This window comes from Oncorhynchus masou, chromosome 23 (genome assembly GCF_036934945.1).
Source record: "Oncorhynchus masou masou isolate Uvic2021 chromosome 23, UVic_Omas_1.1, whole genome shotgun sequence".
Lineage (NCBI taxonomy): Eukaryota > Metazoa > Chordata > Actinopteri > Salmoniformes > Salmonidae > Oncorhynchus > Oncorhynchus masou.
The window spans coordinates 28,025,520-28,044,048 of NC_088234.1; the positions used below are offsets into that span (position 1 = coordinate 28,025,520).

General features: G+C 42.2%; 1 protein-coding gene across 7 annotated transcripts in view; it reads right to left on the reverse strand.

The window, feature by feature from the left end:
• LOC135510695 (neurexin-2-like) overlaps positions 1 to 18,529 on the reverse strand; it is a 977,907-nt gene that overhangs the window by 41,913 nt on the left and 917,465 nt on the right. For 5 of the 7 annotated variants that reach the window (XM_064931817.1, XM_064931819.1, XM_064931816.1 and 2 more), the window contains one exon: positions 14,994 to 15,083. The exons of the other annotated variants lie outside the window; for them this stretch is intronic. In XM_064931817.1, coding sequence (XP_064787889.1) covers positions 14,994 to 15,083 — 90 coding nt within the window. The remainder of the gene's footprint in view (positions 1 to 14,993; positions 15,084 to 18,529) is intronic. 7 annotated transcript variants of the gene reach the window in all.

Here is an 18,529-nt window from a genome sequence, read left to right on the forward strand (position 1 = left end):
AGATATTTTGTCACAAAAAGATGCTCGACTATGCATATAATTGCTACCGTTCGAAAGAAAACACTCTGACGTGTCCAGAAATACAAAGATCTTCTCTGTGCGTGCCCTAAAACGTGAGCTTCAGGCAAAACCAAGATGAGATGGCATCCAGGAAATGACAAGGATTTTTGAGGCTTTGTTTTTCAAGATCTCCTTATATGGCTGTGAACGCAAGAGGAATTAGTCAGCCCTTTCTGTCGTTTCCCCAAGGTGTCTGCAGCATTGTGACGTATTTGTGGGCAGATCATTGGAAGATTGACCATAACAGACCACATTTACCACGTGTCCGCCCGGTGTCCTGCGCCGAAATTGGTGCGCAAAAGTCACCTGCCAGTATTTTTCCATGGGACACAGAGAGGAAAGCAAGCTTCCACGAACTGCATGTCAATGAAGAGATATGTGAAAAAACACCTTGAGGATTGATTCCAAACAACGTTTGCCATGTTTCGGTCGATATTATGTAGTTAATCCGGAAAAAGTTTCACGTTGTAGGTGACTGCATTTTCGGTTCGTTTCGGTAGCCAGACGCAATGTAGAAAACGGAACGATTTCTCCTACACACAGACGCTTTCAGGAAACACTGCGCATTTGGTATGTGACTGAGACTCTCCTCATTGAAAACATCAGAAGCTCTTCAAAGGTAAATGGTTTTATTTATTTGGTTATCTGGTTTTTGTGAAAATGTTGCGTGCTACATGCTACACAAAATGCTATGCTAGCTTTGCATACTCTTACACAAATTAGTCAATTTCTATGGTTCAAAAGCATATTTTGAAAATCTGAGATGACAGTGTTGTTAAGAAAAGGCTAAGCTTGAGAGCAAACGCATTATTTTAATTTTATTTGCGATTTTCAGAAATCGTTAACGCTGCGTTATGCTAATGAGCCTGAGGCTTTAGTCACGATCCCGGATCCGGGATGGGGAGTTTCAAGAAGTTAAACGGAAGCAAATGGAACAAAACGGGGATAAACATACCTGAATTTGTCCAATAGAAACTCTCGTTTGCAAGTGTTGGACTAATGATTACCAAAAGTCTTCCTGCCACCCCCCCTTTGCGCCTTTCATCTTTCCCTTGATCCTGAATAGTCTCCCAGTCCATGATGCTGAAAACCATCCCCACAGCATGATGATGCCACCATCATGCTTCACCGTAGGGATGGTACCAGGTTTCCTCCAGACGTGACGCTTGGCATTCAGGGCAAAGAGTTCAATCTTGGTTTCATCAGACCAGAGAATCTTGTTTCTCATGGTCTGATAGTCCTTAACGTGCCTATTGACAAACTCCAAGCTGGCTGTCAGTGCCTTTTACTGAGCAGTGGCTTCCATCTGGCCACTCTACCTTAAAGGCCTGATTGGTGGAGTGCTGCAGAGATGGTTGTCCTTCTGGAAGGTTCTCCCATATCAACAGAGGAACTCTGGTACTCAGTCAGAGTGACCATTGAATTCTTTGTCACCTCCCTGACTAAGGCCCTTCTCCCCTGATTGCTCACCTCTAGGAAGAGTCTTGGTGGTTCCAAACTTATTCTATTTAAGAATTATGGAGGCCACTGTGTTCTTGGGGACTTTCAATGCTGCAATTCTTGGTACTCTTCCCCAGATCTGTGCCTTGACACAGTCCTGTCTCGAGAGATCTTCGACTTCATGGCTTGGATTTTGCTCTGACATGCACTGTCAACTGTGGGACAATATATAGACAGGTGAGTGTATTTCCAAAACATGTCCAATCAATTGAATTTACCACAGGTGGACTCCAAGAAACATCTCAAGGATGATAAATGAAAACAGGATGCACCGGAGCTCAATTTCAAGTCTCATAGCAAAGGGTTTGAATACTTATGTAAATAAGGTTTTTCTGTTTTTTATTCATTTTTATAAATTTGCCAAAATGTCTAAGAACCTGTTTTCGCTTGGCCATTATGGGGTACTATGTGTAGATTGATGAGGAAAAGCATTCATTTAATATATTTTAGTCTGTAACATAACAAATTGTGGAAAAAGAGAAAGGGTTCTGAATACTTTCCAAATGCGCTGTATGTGATGCTCTCTCTGTGTTGCTAGTCGGAACTAGGAATCTCTGCTAACTGGTTGTAGTTCAACGAATCGTGTCGGGAATTGAATTGTTGAATTGTTCTCAGCATTCTAAATGTTAACCCCACTCTTATGAAAATATATATACACCTAGGGCCCACTCTTATGAAAATATATTTACACCTAGGGCCCACTCTAATGAAAATATATTTACACCTCGGGCCCACTCTAATGAAAATATATTTACACCTAGGGCCCACTCTTATGAAAATATATTTACACCTAGGGCCCACTCTTATGAAAATATATTTACACCTAGGGCCCACTCTTATGAAAATATATTTACACCTAGGGCCCACTCTTATGAAAATATATTTACACCTAGGGCCCACTCTTATGAAAATATATTTACACCTAGGGCCCACTCTTATGAAAATATATTTACACCTAAGGCCCACTCTTTTGAAAATATATTTACACCTAAGGCCCACTCTTATGAACATATATTTTCACCTAGGGCCCACTCTTATGAAAATATATTTACACTTAGGGCCCACTCTTATGAAAATATATTTACACCTAGGGCCCACTCTTATGAAAATATATTTACACCTAGGGCCCATTCTTATGAAAATATATTTACACCTAGGGCCCACTCTTATGAAAATATGTTTACACCTAGGGCCCACTCTTAGAAAATATATTTACACCTAGGGCCCACTCTTATGAAAATATGTTTACACCTAGGGCTCATTCTTATGAAAATATATTTACACCTAGGGCCCACTCTTATGAAAATATGTTTACACCTAGGGCTCACTCTTATGAAAATATATTTACACCTAGGGCCCACTCTTATGAAAATATATTTTCACCTAGGGCCCACTCTTATGAAAATATATTTTCACCTAGGGCCCGGGGCTCAGCTGGGTTGGGTTTAGAAACTGGGCTGGGATAGGAGGGTGACAGACACTGCTGTAGCTTTTCCTCATTAAAACAGCCAATAGGATGACACACACACTAATTCCCAATTCACTTCAGCCCTGCCGTCACTAGAGTGATGGACCTCCCTCTGTGATGAGAGAGTCCAAGTCACTTATGTGAGCGTCTCTCTCTCTCTCTCTCTCTCTCAATTCAAATCAATTTAAATTTAAATTTCTAAGGTTCTTTATTTGGCATGGGATTTTAAACACTACCAAAGCAAGTAAAGTAGATAATAAATTAAATTTAAAAAATTAAATTGGACAGTAAACATTAGCCATTTCAAATGTCATATTATGTGAAAATAGTTAAATTACAAAAGGGAAAATAAATAAACATACATATGGGTTGTATTTACAATGGTGTTTGTTCTTCACTGGTTGCCCTTTTCTTGTGGCAACAGGTCACAAATCTTGCTGCTCTGATGGCACACTGGTATTTCACCCAATATATAATATTATGGGATTTTATCACAATTGGGTTTGTTTTAAAATGCTTTGTGGGTCTGTGTAATCTGAGGGAAATATGTGCCTCTAATATGTTCATACATTTGGCAGGAGGTTAGGAAGTGCAGGTCAGTTTCCAACTCATTTTGTGGGCAGTGTGCACATAGCCTGTCTTCTCTGGAGAGCTAGGTCTGCCGGGCAGCATTTTCACTTTTGGATAAATAGCGTGCCCAATTTCAACTTCCTGCTACTCATGCCAAGAAAATAAGATATGCATATTATTAGTAGATTTGGATAGAAAACACTATGAAGTTTCTAAAACTGTTTGAATCATGTCTGTGAGTATAACAGAACTTATGTAGCAGGCAAAACCCTGTCGACTAACCATTCATATTATTATTTTTTAGGTCACTGTCTATTCAAGAGTTTTCATTGGGAAACTAGATTTCTAAATCACTTGTTTGCAGTTCCTACCGTTTCCACTGGATGTCACTAGTCTTTGGAAATTGGTTGAGGTTATTCCTTTGTGTAATGAAGAAGTATGTCATTTGAAGTGTACTTTTTGAGAAGGCGCATGACTGGAAAAGTAGCGTGAGTTTGTTGTCTTCCTGTATTGAACACAGATTGTCCCGTCTACAATTTGATCGATTATTAACGTTAAAAAATACCTAAAGTTGCATTACAAAAGTAGTTTGGAATATTTTGGCAAAGTTTACAGGTAACGTTTGAGATATTTTGTAGTGATGTTGCGCAAATTGGAAGCAGTTTTTTTCTGGATCAAACGCGCCAAATAAATTGACATTTTGGATAGATATCGACGGAATTAATCGAACAAAAGGACCATTTGTGATGTTTATGGGACATATTGGAGTGCCAACAAAAGAAGCTCGTCAAAGTTAAGGCATGATTTATATTTTATTACTGCGTTTGTGAGGTGCCTGCAGGGTTGAAATATGCTACTCTCTCTTTGTTTACTGTTGTGCTATCATCAGATAATAGCTTCTTATGCTTTCACCGAAAAGCCTTTTTGAAATCTGACATGTTGGCTGGATTCACAACGAGGGTAGCTTTAATTTGGTATATTACATGTGTGATTTAATGAAAGTTTGAATATTATAGTAGTTTATTTGAATTTGGAGCTCTGCATTTTCCCTAGCAATTGGCCAAGTGGGATATAAAAAAGTATTGAGATAAACTTTTGTTATTGACCAAATACTTATTTTCCACCATAATTTGCAAATACAAAAAAAAAATCCTACAATTTGATTTTCTTGATTTTTTTCTCATTTTGTCTGTCATAGTTGAAGTGTACCTATGATGAAAATTACAGGCCTCTCTCATCTTTTTAAGTGGGAGAACTTGCACAATTGGTGGCTGACTAAATACTTTTTTGCCCCATTGTATATTTCGAAGAGGATGGGGCTTAAGCTGCATCCCTGTCTCACCCCACAGCCCCATGGAAATAAATGTGTGTTTTCTGCCAATTTTAACTGCACATTTCTTGTTTGTGTACATGAATTTTATAATATTGTGTTTTTCCTCCAACACCACTTTGCATCAATTTGTATAGCAGACCCTCATGCCAAATTGAGTAAAATATTTTTTTTCAATCAACAACGCATGGGAAGACTTTGCATTTGTTTTTGTTTGTTTGTTTGTTAATTAGGGTGTGCAGGGTGAATATGTGGTCTGCCATACGGTAATTTGGTAAAAAGCCAATTTGACATTTGCTCAGTACATTGTTTTCACTGAGGAAATGTACGAGTCTGCTGTTAATGATAATGCAGAGGATTGCTGTTGACGCATATCCCACGGTAGTTATTGGGGTCAAATTTGGGGTCCACTTTTGTGTATTGAGGCCAGAGCTAAGAATGTTGTTAAAGAGTTTTAGTATAGCCAATTGGAATTTGTGGTCTGTATATTTATAATTTCATTGAGGATACCATCAACACCACAGGCATTTTTTGGTTGGAGGGTTTGTATTTTGCCCTGTAGTTCATTCAATATAATTGAAGAATCCAGTAGGTTCTGGTAGTCTTTAAAAGTTGATTCTAAGATTTGTATTTGATCATGTATGTGCTTTTGCTGTTTGTTCTTTGTTATAGTCCCAAAAGGATTGAAGAAGTGGTTCACCCATACATCTCCATTTTGGATAGATAACTCTTCATGTTGTTGTTTGTTTAGTGTTTTCAATTTTCCAGGAAATGGTTAGCGTCTATGGATTCTTCAATTATATTGAGCTGATTTCTAACGTGCTGTTCCTTCTTTTTCCATGGTGTATTTCTGTATTGTTTTAGTGATTCACCATAGTAAAGGCGTAGGCTCAGGATTCTGGGTTTCTATATTTTTGGTTGGAAATATTTCTCAATTTATGTCTTAGGTTTTTGCATTCTTCGTCAAACCATTTGTCATTGTTGTAAATGTTCTTTTGTTTTCTGTTTGACATTTTTAGATTTGATAGGGAAGCTGAAAGGTCAAATATAGTGTTTAGGTTTTCTACTGCCAAGTTTACATTCGCTATTACAGTGAAATGTTTTGTCCTAATAGTTTTTTGGTAGGTTTCCACATTACTTTCCTTCCATCTATGGCATATCTTTATATTATTCAGTTCCTCATGAGTGAGTATTGCTCTGGTCAAGAAGACTGATTTTGCTGTGATCTGATATGCGTGTCAGTGGGCTGACTGTGAATGCTCTGAGAGACTCTGGGTTGAGGTCAGTGATAAAGTAATCTACAGTACTACTACCAGGATATGAGCTATAGGTGTACCTACCATAGCAGTCCCTTCAAATCTAACATTGACTATGTACATACCCAGCGTGCGACAGAGCTGCAGGAGTTGGGACCCGTTTTTGTTGGTTATGTTGTCGTAGTTGTTCCTAGGGGTGCATATAGGGGAGGGAATGCTGTCACCTCCAGGTAGGTGTTTGTCCCCCTGTGTGCTGAGTGTGTCAGGTTCTTGTCCAGTTCTGTCATTTAGGTCGCCACAAACTAGTACATGTCCCTGGGCCTGGAAATGATTGACTTCCCCCTCCAGGATGGAGAAGCTGTCTTCATTAAGTACGGAGATTCTAGTGGGGGATATAGGTAGCACACAGTAGGACATTTTCCTTGAGATAATTTATTTTGGAGTTTCTAGCCAAATGTAAAATGTTCCTGTTTTGATGAATTTAATAGAGTGAGTTACAGCAGGTCTGCTCCATACCAAATTAGCATACTATCTTCCATTTCCTTCTCTCTCTCTCTCGCTCTCTCATTTCCTTTTATGTCTCTCTCTTTGCTTCTCTCTGTAACTATCTGACCGTCCTTTTTTCTATGGGTATCTTTCAGTATGTCACTCCCTCTTCCTCCTGATTTGATATCCTTTCTTCTTTCTCTCTCTATATACTTTTCTCTCACACTAGACCCAGGTTGTGGCTGTAAATGGGAATGTGTTCTCAGTCAAACTACCTAGTAAAATAAAATAAAGCTCTCTGCTCCCACCGCAGTCTCCCTCTATCATTAGAACATGGCTGTATTGTGTTTTATTTCCCCCTGCTGAATCCAAATGAATGTTCTGTGTTCTAATTTGTGAGTGTTAGAATCCCTTGAGCCAGAGAAAGAAGTCGTAACACTCCGGCCTCAACACAACCCTCTCTCAGGCCTCTCACACTGTATCTGTCATCAGCTGAGCACCCTGAAAAAGGGTCCCAGTAGGTTGGTCGCTCGGAAACAAGAGAGGATCAGGGAAGCGATGAATGCTCCTCCTCGCTCCTCACTCCATAAGCGGGCATCTGGGGAAGGCAATCACTCGTGCCCTCGCCAAATCTCACTGGGGGACTTAGCAGCTGATAGCCTAGCAGGTTGGCCAGGAGGTGAGAGATGCATTTCCGCTTCGATAGCCTCACCGAGGGCGCGAGCTAACGATCCCCTAGTGCCAATGCTATGAGAGGGGGTGGGGGGGGTTCAATCACTAACGTGCACTGGAACAGTGGAATGCCACAGGCTTTGGTTGTGACAGGAAATCCATGTATTTTTTGGGGGAGGAGCTTCATCTTGAAATCACACGCGGGTTGTCATTTTCCTGGAGAGGGAAATATTTGTTTGCGAGGGGAATCATTGAGACAGGTTGAATGGTTCTCTGGGTGGTAATGTCCAGATATGAAAATAGATGTTGGTTATATGGAACAACAGAGTGATGAAATAAAACAAGGTGATGAGATTGAAATGGCACATTTCCGTAAGGGATTCCTCCGAGTGTGTTTTCATTCGTGAGAAAATGAGCCAGAATCATGGTGAAATAATGCTTCCTAATATTGGCCCTTCTATTTTAATACTAGAAGGGCACCGGCAGTCATTTTGACTGCACATTCATTTAAAATTGAAATACACTATCTCTGCCATTTAAAAAAAAAATGTATGCCCCTCTCTGTCCTCGACTTTTCCTAAATAAGTACAGTATATTTAACACAAGTATTGTGTTAGAATTTCGATATCACCAACATCATGTGTTTAATAAGCAGTTTAAGAGCGCCAAATCCTCTTACAGAGTAACATGAGGTTAAGACGTTTTGATTTCTATATAGTATCAGAAAGACCAGGTTCTGAGGTTTCCAAAACACTTACCTTTGCCAAATACCTCTCAAAATTGAGGAGATGAGCTGTCTTTCAAAATATGAATTTCTCCAACAATAACCGCTCTTCCATGTGCTCCAGAGGTGAGCAGGCGACAGCAGCCTACAGTAAACTAATGACAATACTATTGTGTCCTTTGAAATATACATATTTTTGTTGTTGTTGTAATATAATGTTACCCGAGACCTTCATAAACACAACCAAAGGAAACAATTCCCCCGACAGCATATATGAAATGTATATATTAGACTGTCAAAAGGACTGGTCATTGGCTCAAAGTGGCGTCCCCTGAGGCCCGGCTTTTCTGGTGACTTCTCTTCTTCATTTCTAGCTGAAATGAACGGAGACAGAGAGGGCCATAAGACACTCATAGAGACTATAGCCTAGCCGAGTGAAACGATATGAGGAGGGGAGAGGAGAAAGGAGAAGAGACTTCGGGGAGAATTGGAGACGTGCGAAATGACAGGAGAGAGGGAGGAAGACAAACGAGTGCAGGGCTAAAGGAAGATCACAGGCCTGATAAAGGAGAGGAGCGACTGAGGGCAAGACAAGAGTGTTAACCAGGGATGATGGAGAGAAGAAAAGGTCAAAGGAGAGAGGGAGAGGGAGGTGACGAGAAATACATCAGGGGAGAGAAAGGAGGAGAGAGTAGGTGAAACAATTGGAGAGAGAGTGTCAACCAGTGATGGAGAGAAGAAAAGTTAAAGGGAGAGGGAAGGGGAGCGAAACAAGGGGAGAGAAAGGAGGAGGGAGTTCGTGAAACAGAGGGAGAGATAGAGAGTATGTGCATTGACATGCTAACTAGATCCATGTCTGAGTAGTACAACCTCAATGGATCATACAACGCAAGCTTCCCCATTTCCCTTTCTGGACTCGGGCCAATCATACGGCTAACCAAGCAGCAATCGCTGGGGCTCGGCAGAGAAAAACCCACAGGGCTCTGGTTGCTAGTTCCATGGGAAACCTGTTCACATCAACTGGATCACTGTTTCCCTCTCCACTGACCAGAAGAGAATCAGTGGGGCATAACGCATCTACATCCGTGTATCCATTTCCATGTTTTCTTCTCGACGAGGGAAAAGATGAGCCGGGGACGGTAATTACCGGCTGAGCTGACGGAGCCGTGGAGGAGTGGGCAGAGTCCGTCCACGCTCGGCTGCCTAATGCACAGATTGCCTGTCTGAAGGTTTTGGTAATGAGAGCAAGCCGGCAAACTCCACTGGATGTGGAGGGGAGGGGGGAGCTCAAACACAGTTCAGCCCCTACCAAGTGGCTAAGGTGGGGGAGAGGAAGCGGGGCTGGAAGTTCTGGATGGATGTTCTGGATCTAATGGCATTCCAGTGGAAGGGATCAGAGGGAGGGATTGGAAGTGGAGACTGGAGAGGCCTCCAACATCATTATGCTCCCTTTCTTCCCGAGCCTGTTTAATCTAGGAGAGAGGGTGTGACACACAGAAGTAGACACATCTTAAATGTTTTGCAGTGGTGACTCGGCTAGTGGGGCAGATGGATGGATTACCCAGGCTCCTCCACTGTGAAGGCACCGCTTGAGGGGTTTTTGATTGACAGAAGCTTGGAATGTTTACACCGAGAACCTTCCGTATCGCTTGGCCGTTGGCAAATCATTCTCTCAATTCCGGGATTCAATGGGGAATCTCAAGAAAAACACAGGCTTTTCTCCCTTTAACCCTCCTCTTTTCCCACCTCCGAGCCAAGACAGAATGGGGTGCGCTGCTGACAGAGTTGATTATGAAGTGGGTAGTAGTTATCTCCTTAGCGCAAGCCGCTCTTTGCTAATTAAGTCTTTTTTTTTATTCCACTGGAAAAGTAGGCGATTTGGTAACGCTCTGAATTAATTATGTTTGACAAAGGAAGGCGAGGGGCAGAATGCACCGTGACTTTAGTAGAGAAAGCACTGCGTGAGGGTGTAGTGAGGCCCTCAGGGGCCAGGGGACAGTAGATAGAGACATACTGTAGTGGGGAGGTACAAGAGGACTTCAGGCAGGGTACAGTACACTAGATAAAGCATGACAGGGTGTAGTGGCTTTCTCTGCATCGTGACATATCTGGAGAGATCTAGGAAGTTGGTGAGCTCACGACAGATCCTTTTTCTTCAGTCACTCCAGTTGCTATAGGGCCCTCAAACTCAACCCTGGACCTGGAAACCCGTTCCACTGCGTTTTTGTTCATTGTTCCCCTCTAATCAGGGACTGATTTAGACCTGGGACACCAGGTGGGTGCAATGAATTATCAGGTAGAACAGAAAACCAGAAGACTCCGGACCTCGTAGGGTCAGAGTTGAATACCCCTGCTCTTGTTCATTTCATGGTAGGAACGGCGAAATAACACAGCCAAAGTGCCCCATTATTTAAGCCAGTAGGAACTGGAGTCTCACGTCCACTTTTCCCTCTACGAGTTACAAATACACAGTGTCTTCCTGTTTTTCCAACACAGCTGTAATAAAAGAGAAAGAGCTCATGGAAAGAAGCAAAAGAGGAGAAAGGAGCGTGTGAGCCAAATAAACTCACCATGGACGGTCTGGAGGGAGTTGCAGGGGCCACAGAGCCGTCCCCACTGGTGAGGGGCCCGGGTTGAAAAATCTCTGTAATAAAGCCAGGCTCACGCATGGCCTGTCTGGATGGGCGCACCAGCCAGGAGAAGGTCGATTTGGGCCCAGGCATCATATCGACTAGGAGGACTCGATTGCTTTCGGTTAGGGAAAAAGGGGGCGCTTGAACCAGACCATTAAACACTGAACATTAAACCCAGCTCACTGGGTAGCTCGCTAGAAGCTGTCCAGACACCACTGTTGACGCAAAGGCCTGTGATGTGTTCCTTCCTTCCTCCTCCTTCCATCTCAGTTTAGACCACTTGAACACGTCTCTGGATATTCTCTTTGGGTTCTTAATGGCACCAGAGAGTTTGGTGCCCTCCCTAAACCCAGATGTATACCACACTGCTCCCATTTTAAATTGTAGCTCCGGCTATTCTTCTCTTCTCTACGACTGGAATATATTGGGGGTAAAGCCAGGAAGTAAATATACCTCATTGGCTAAAAGTGGAACGTTTTACCGGTTTGAGAAGGAGAACAAGGGAAATCGATTGTCGCTGGTTATTTGTAATCTCAATTTTGTCCTCCTTCTCCTCTCTCTCTCCCCAGAAAGATTAGGAAACCGTATCTCATTCTGGTTGTTTCAAAACAAAAGAGGCTGCGGTGTCGTCGCAAGTTAGCGGCGCCAAGAAAACTGCAGAGGATGTGGAAGGAGAGCGATAGAGAGAGAGAGAAAGAAAAGAGGGAGAGAGAGGTGGGAGGGGTGGAAAACAGAAGAGGATTTGGTGTGACGGATATGAGGTGAGAGCGAGAGAGCGAGAGAGAGAGAGAGAGGGAGAGGAATGAGGGAAAGGAGGGCAGATTCGAGTGAGTTTGGTTGGATTGAGCTGTTAAAAACTTTTGGGTCTCTTATTTTTCCCCTCCATTGAGTCTGTATAAGTGCTGCCATTTTGGATTTATTCGGCAGGCATTGGGAGGGCCAGAGATGTTCTCTCTGATCTGCCTCAAAGTCTGGAGGAGAACAGAGAATGAGAGCTGCACATTGAGATGTGTGATCCAACAGCCAGCTCTGGGCTGGGGGAGATATTGTAATACCTACTAAGCTCCATCTACTTCAGCCTATAAAGTTGGTTGGGAGCATTGATATGTGTGTGTGTGTGTGTGTGTGTGTGTGGGGGGGGGGGGGTGTTACCTACCTTTTCCACATCTTGATTCCACTCCGTACTTGACTTTATTGGAAGTCTATTGCTCTAAGATACCATGCAATCTCACGGAATCGTTAAGTTGCAAAAATAAACCACTTCAAAGATTTTCAAAAGGGCATGGATTGCTCTAGTTACCCGAGCTGTTTTTTTTTATATCAACGAAAGCAAATGTCCATTCTTTGTGGTTGTACGGTTCCACAGAACTGACCGCACTGAACCCAGACTGACCATGAGTTCAGGAGACACACTGGGCTGACGTTTGTTTCGCTCCGGTCAAGACATCTGAAGCAATGAAAACCACAGACTCAGGGTTGTGGTCAGAGGGGTGTGGTCAGAGGGGTGTGGTCTGTAAGAGATGTGAAGTCTGGACCATTACAGACAAGGCTGTAATATCCATAGGATAAACCCCCACTCGCTTTCCTTCATACATCCATCCATACATGCATATATCCACCACCTTGAACAGACATGATCTTTCATTCAACATAGCAAATGACATACGATTTCACCCATTTTGGTTCATACAGTTGTTACACAAGCAACATATTTTATGTGCCAACATAGTGGAACAGTAAACGTTAAAGGGACCTTATAATCTCTTGTAACTTTATACTGAAAGAAGCATTTGAATAATTGCAGGTTTCATCACAAAACTGCAAAAAGAATTAGACACTGTGTTTAGAATTTTGGTGTTCAAGTTAAACTGGTTCATTTTTAACCCTCTGAGTTTTACGTTTCGGGGTGAGGAGGGGTGAGGGGAGAGGGGGGGGGGGTAATCTGGCACCACTTCATCATGGCTTAAAGGGGTCCAGCACTTAGTTAGCTGTTTAGTTGTTATCAGTGTCTAAGTTCTAGATATGGGAGGAATTTCAAAAGTTCCAATTGAGCTCGTTAGAGATGTTTATAATAGGATTATGACTGAGGGCTTCTTGGTTGTGTCCTAGCTACTGTCCAGAAGGTAAGACTATAGGATTTGGTGTGACTGTAAATAACATACTGGCCTTCTGTTCATAGTTTTGAAGAGGGGTGGTGTGGGGAGAGTCAGCCCTCAGTAGAGTTAGCGCGGGGTGAGTTTGGTTTGCTGTTAGGTGGTTAGATTCTGCTTAGTTCAGGTTTTAGGATTAATCTCTGTCTGTTTCTATAGCAAAGTAACTTTGAACTTTAACCCTTTGAGTTGAGAAATGTCTTCTGCCTCCCTCTTTCCGTTCCCTTCCCTCCAATCTTTGTTTATGGTAAGAGGGCCTTTATACTAACCTCCCCAGCTTCCTCTCGCACTGTTGATTCTTTGGTTCTTATTGTGTCTTGTCATCATTATCCTAAATCTGGTTGGTAATTCATATCAAGTCATCCCTATTAATGTATGAAGAAATGTGTACAAAACCCTTCAGTTGATTCTCGTTCTATCTGATATACTGATTCTATCCAATCCATGCTAAATGACCTATTAATCCAAATGACATACAGTGAGCAGTTTACTGATTTTTGTTTTTGTCAAATAAACACGGGAACTCTTAATTTCTCTTGTTTGACTCTCACATAAATACACATTCATTTATTTGGAATCTTTCCTCGCATGTGTGATCACTTATAATACCGTTTCAAAGAACAGCCAGCCGCAGCAAATTAGAAGATGTAAAATGTGATGTGTTCATGACACTGCATCTATTATTAGTCATACAAACAGAATACAGACTTGAGTAAAGCCTTTGGAGCCTTAGAGATGCGTGACTTAGACTAATCTACCCTCAAATTCCCTTAGCAAGTCGCATTTTACTGTGTTGTGATGCCTAACATCAACTCATTTAAAATCGGAGTCACTTTGACTAGCAGTCATGGAATAAGTAACATTAAAACTTTGCCCAGAGGCGAACTCTCAGTTCTTCGAAATAATTATTGGGCACATCTACACCTTATAGTTATCGTTTGTATTCGTGCTAGATGTGGACGGCCCATTATCATGCTGTGAAAGCTGAGCTAGCTGGCTAGCTAGTGCAGGTTGAAAATGGCCAACATTATGGCGTGACTGAGGAAACTGTGGCCAGAGGGATGGAATGAAAAGGGGAGGGGAGGAGGAGGAGCAACATAGGCCACACCTCCATTTGGGGAGTTAAAAAAAAAATAGAATCAACCACCTTTCAGCAGTACAAACATACAACACAGGACAAAGACAAAGAGGTCAGGGGACGTTTGGCACTCAAAGGGTTAAAGAATGTCACTTTGGTCAGATCCAAACTGCAGATCGATCATGCTCGTTGTTGTCGGGCAGAATAAGGCTGACACAGCGAATTGTAGGCTTATTAAACAAAGTCAAACAGACACATTTAACAGTCCCTTTAACTTTTAATGACTTTCAGGTGGCTACTTTTCTCTGGAGTGTTCCAAAAATTATTAAGTGGTTGATGTTTCTTCCTCTAATTGTCACTTTTGTGAATAATAATCACCATAATTAATAAAACTTCACAAGACCAAACAACAGAAACACAGGAAGAGAAGCAGAAGGGAACCAATAGGATCTGTCTTTTTTGTCAGGTTGGTTACTGGGGGGTTATGTTGGGGTTATTGGGAAGTTATGACTCTGAAGAGATGCAGCCCCATGTCAAGGTGCTTTGGACATGGTTCCCCTGTGCAGTGTAACCTACTACTGGCTCTTTCGTTCAGTACCTTAATTGAAATGCTATGAAGAATGTGTAAGGTCATTAACAACATTGTAATATTAGTTCACCAGCTAGCTGATAAGGGAGGTGGATTTAGTATCAATTTGCCTACTTTCATAATTGCCAATTACAAGATAGAATGACCTGTATAATTGCTTCCAGGGGGCTAGAACAGCAAATTGATACAGTATACAACAAAACTGTAGAGCGTGACGCATGGTTACCTGTTTGAATGTGTTATTAATGTATATTACTACTCAGTGACATAATTGAATGGTAAAGTTTAAGCCAATCACATTGAGACTGATTGGGTAAGGTCATAAGCCAATCGCATTGTACATACGTGAATCAGGGGAACTGTAAAGAGCCAATAACATCCACCTTTGTTGCGTGGCACTGCACCTCCTCCAGAGCGGTGGTTAACGGTGATTAAGTGGTTAGGTCATTAGTGGAGTGTTAAGGGTTTTTTAGTTACCTTTGTCGAGTAGCCACTCGTCAACTACCCGACCAAGTCGGTATGGGATTCTTTGTCTAGCAATAGCCAGGCGTTCATTATCAAAGTTCCCTTTAGAGAATTTGGAAAAGAGTGCAGGTTAATATCTGGAAGGTCAAAGGTTCAAAGGTTAAAGGTTAGAGAAAGGGCAACATGGCAAAACGTTTAGCAAGGTTATGTACGTTAAAATCAGCTTTAGGTAGTTTCAGGAAGTAGTAGCTTTTTGCGGACTGGATTGGATTGGTTAGACAGCATTCTAGTTACCTCAGGTTTAAATGGTTGTTTTGGTTATGGGTCCGATAAGTTAAACATATTTATGAATAATTTAGAAATAGTATATTTGTATAATCGATAGGTGATACAGCCAATAGCTCAGTGGACAGTGAAAATCAATAGCATCAATGAAATCAATAGTAACAATCTATAACATATCTCAAAACCAACATGAAAAGCATTCAGTTATAGCAATGTCATATGCATTAACATCATCATTACATTATTCAAACATTTTCATGTATTCATCATCAAACCATCATTTCCATCATTTCCTGTTCAGAGACCCTTAAGCACATATTACTTAACACATTACATGGTTAATACAAGGAAGACATATTCTGCTTGAGATCCCACGCAACCATCCTTCGAGGCAAGTCTCGGTGCTCAAGTCTGACATATTACATTAAGAAACTCCAAATCCCATAATGCAACACTAATCCCAACTTGTGCACTTTTGGGTAAATCTAAAGAACTTGGTGGATTTGAGCTCTGCTGTTTCATACATACTGTACATAACCTATCAGGTTTTTTCCCAGCTTAATAATCATCAATGGCACTTCATAATTTCCATCTTCTCGTCAGTGCGTCAAAAGCTCTTCATTGCTTTTCCATTAAACCGCATGACATCATTTAACCAGAGCTAAAATGATTATCTCCCTCATAATTTCAATCAGAATCAACCGCTGGATTGTACTGTTTAGGGCCGGGCTCTTCAGCGCTAGCTATAAAGCGATGCCTGGGGTGAGGAAGTCATACAAATAAGTACAACAACAAAAAAGCCTGAAAAACGACATATTAACAGTCTGTGCTGTAATAATGTGCCAGGAAATGGATGGTGTTCGAGCTGCAATAACCAGGTGAAGGGTAGAGCGTAACGTAAGGGTGTAGGTGTAGTGGCGGGGGCGTAAGGCGCAGACAGAGTGATCATGTGCCTATAATTCTTGTCGACAAGCTGCTGTCTTCTCTCCCTCTATTCACCGCAGTGCTATACATATATATATATATATATATACACTCTGTTCTGCAGTACCCAGGCCTACTCTCCAGGGGTGCCTGTGTGTGTAGTACAACATGTCTGGGGGGGGGGGGGTTGTTTCTGGGGAAAAACTTGAGTGAGACGAGGTGCGTGTATGTGTGTGTGTGTGTGTGTATTTCTGCTGAGCGATTAGTGCTTTTTGAGGTCGGTTTGGGCTCGGTTTGATTAAAACATTTTCATGGTTTTCGATTACATTATGTGGGTTGAAGGCTGTAACACCGAATACAACAATTAGTAAAAGTCCCATGATGGTAGTGCTTATCACTTATTAACTATACTTTATTCAAATGACTTTACTTTAATACAATATTTCAGTTGTTGTGTATAGTACATTTGTTTTATTTGATGACTTTATTATTTAATTCCAAGTCATCTCATCTCTATAGCTGTTGTCTATGCTGTCTGACAGAATCACTATTTTATGAGTTCTTCAAAGTAAATAATATATATATATTCTTCTCTTTTCAGGAGCAAGCGTAAAAGAAACACACACCGGAAGAGTAGATGTGCAATGGGTTATGGTCACTGTAGTTCATTACCCTGTTTTAGATGACAACTCACCACGACATCGCACAGATCTGATTGATCTCTAAACGAATTAAATGGAATTTGAATAACTGAACCAACGGCAGTAACGTTGTGTTATGTGTATGTTTGTGTCATTTAGATCACGTGGGTCTCCAGGTAAGTCTAGGATATTGAGAGAGAGAGAGAGAGAGAGAGAGAGAGAGAGAGAGAGAGAGAGAGAGAGATTAAACAGGCATCCCTTAGCCAGTCTGACAACTAAACCCACCCCTGCTACTGAACAGCCTACTTCAGAAAGAAAATGCATCTCAGATATTAAGCCCTCCCTCTAGTGGTAGTATCTGAACAGTGCAGCCATTTTAATAAAACTCAAAGGCTCTGATCAAAATTTGCTATTTCTAAAAAGGCAACCGTCCTTTCTTCCTGCCTTGAAATAATCTTTGATTTTGATCTATGCAGGGGAAACTTATCAGGTTGGATCATTCATTTACCTCAAGCAAATGTCCTACGAGGTACTGTGCCTCCTCTCTGAGTGGAGGGAGGTAGAAAGAGAGGGAGGAAAAATAAAGGAGGGGGAAGGGGTTCCCACCAAAATCGCAGAAAGACGTCAGAAAGCCGTGGCTCCACTCTGGCTGTTAATTAGATTACAATTAGGAGATTCAAAAGCCATCCTGCGTGAATTTGACGATGTCATCCAATAGAAAGTCTATTTTTTGTAATTATTCCTGCCACCCCTCCCTCCATAGCTGCTAAGGGAGGATAGGGGGGGGGGGGATTTAAGGTTTAAGAATTTCCTCCCTTCTTCTCCCCCTCTACCACCTCCCCAGGAAGCCCCCAGGTGTTTGAGTAATCAGAAACGGGGAAGACAGTGGAGTGTGTGTGTGGAGGTGTGTGTGTACTATTCAGTGTATGCATGTGACTAAGTGCGCGTGTTTGCGCCTCGCTGACAAACACTATAGCGCCAACAGCCCCTTGGCGCCAGGCAGCCTTGTCACCAGCAACAAGCGAAAGAATAAGTGCAGGCGGGACAAGCGGAGGCCTCAAGCCTGTTATTTCTATATAAGGAGAGATTTGGAAATGCCAATGTGGAACAGCTGAAGACGGATGAGACCGACGTGGTAAAAGAGAATGTGCCCGCTAAACACATTGGTGGATGTTATTGTCTCCACAGTCTATAGCATACCTACTCTCCACACTGTAGAAGGGACTGAACACTATGCACCCAGGACATTGAAATAGAAGTCAGAGAGGACCTCCATGCCTGGAAAGCCGCAAGCCAGCTCGCCCTCTCCCGTAGCCTAGAGCGGGTGCCTGGAGCCTGGGTTAGATTCATGGCAAAGCTGGGCAGCGCCCCCGGCACCCGGGGAGCCTGAACATCACTGCTGTGATGCCAGGAGCAGGGCAAGGGCAGTGTGATTGACTGGCATTGTGGGAGACAATGGGAGAGGAGGAGGATAGACAGAAGCTGGCATGCCAGGGATAGGTATATGTGTCCTGGGCTGTGATGGGCATCGCTGTGAAGGCCAGTCTCTCCGGTCTATGACTCAGAACCACTTCTCCTCTCACTGACTCTGTCGCTTTAGTTTGATTGTGTGTGTGAGATTCATGTCGTGAGTCAGTGTGTGTGTGAGAGAGAGCGAGAGAGAGAGAGAGATGCAAGTTGGTGTGTGTGTGTGTGTGG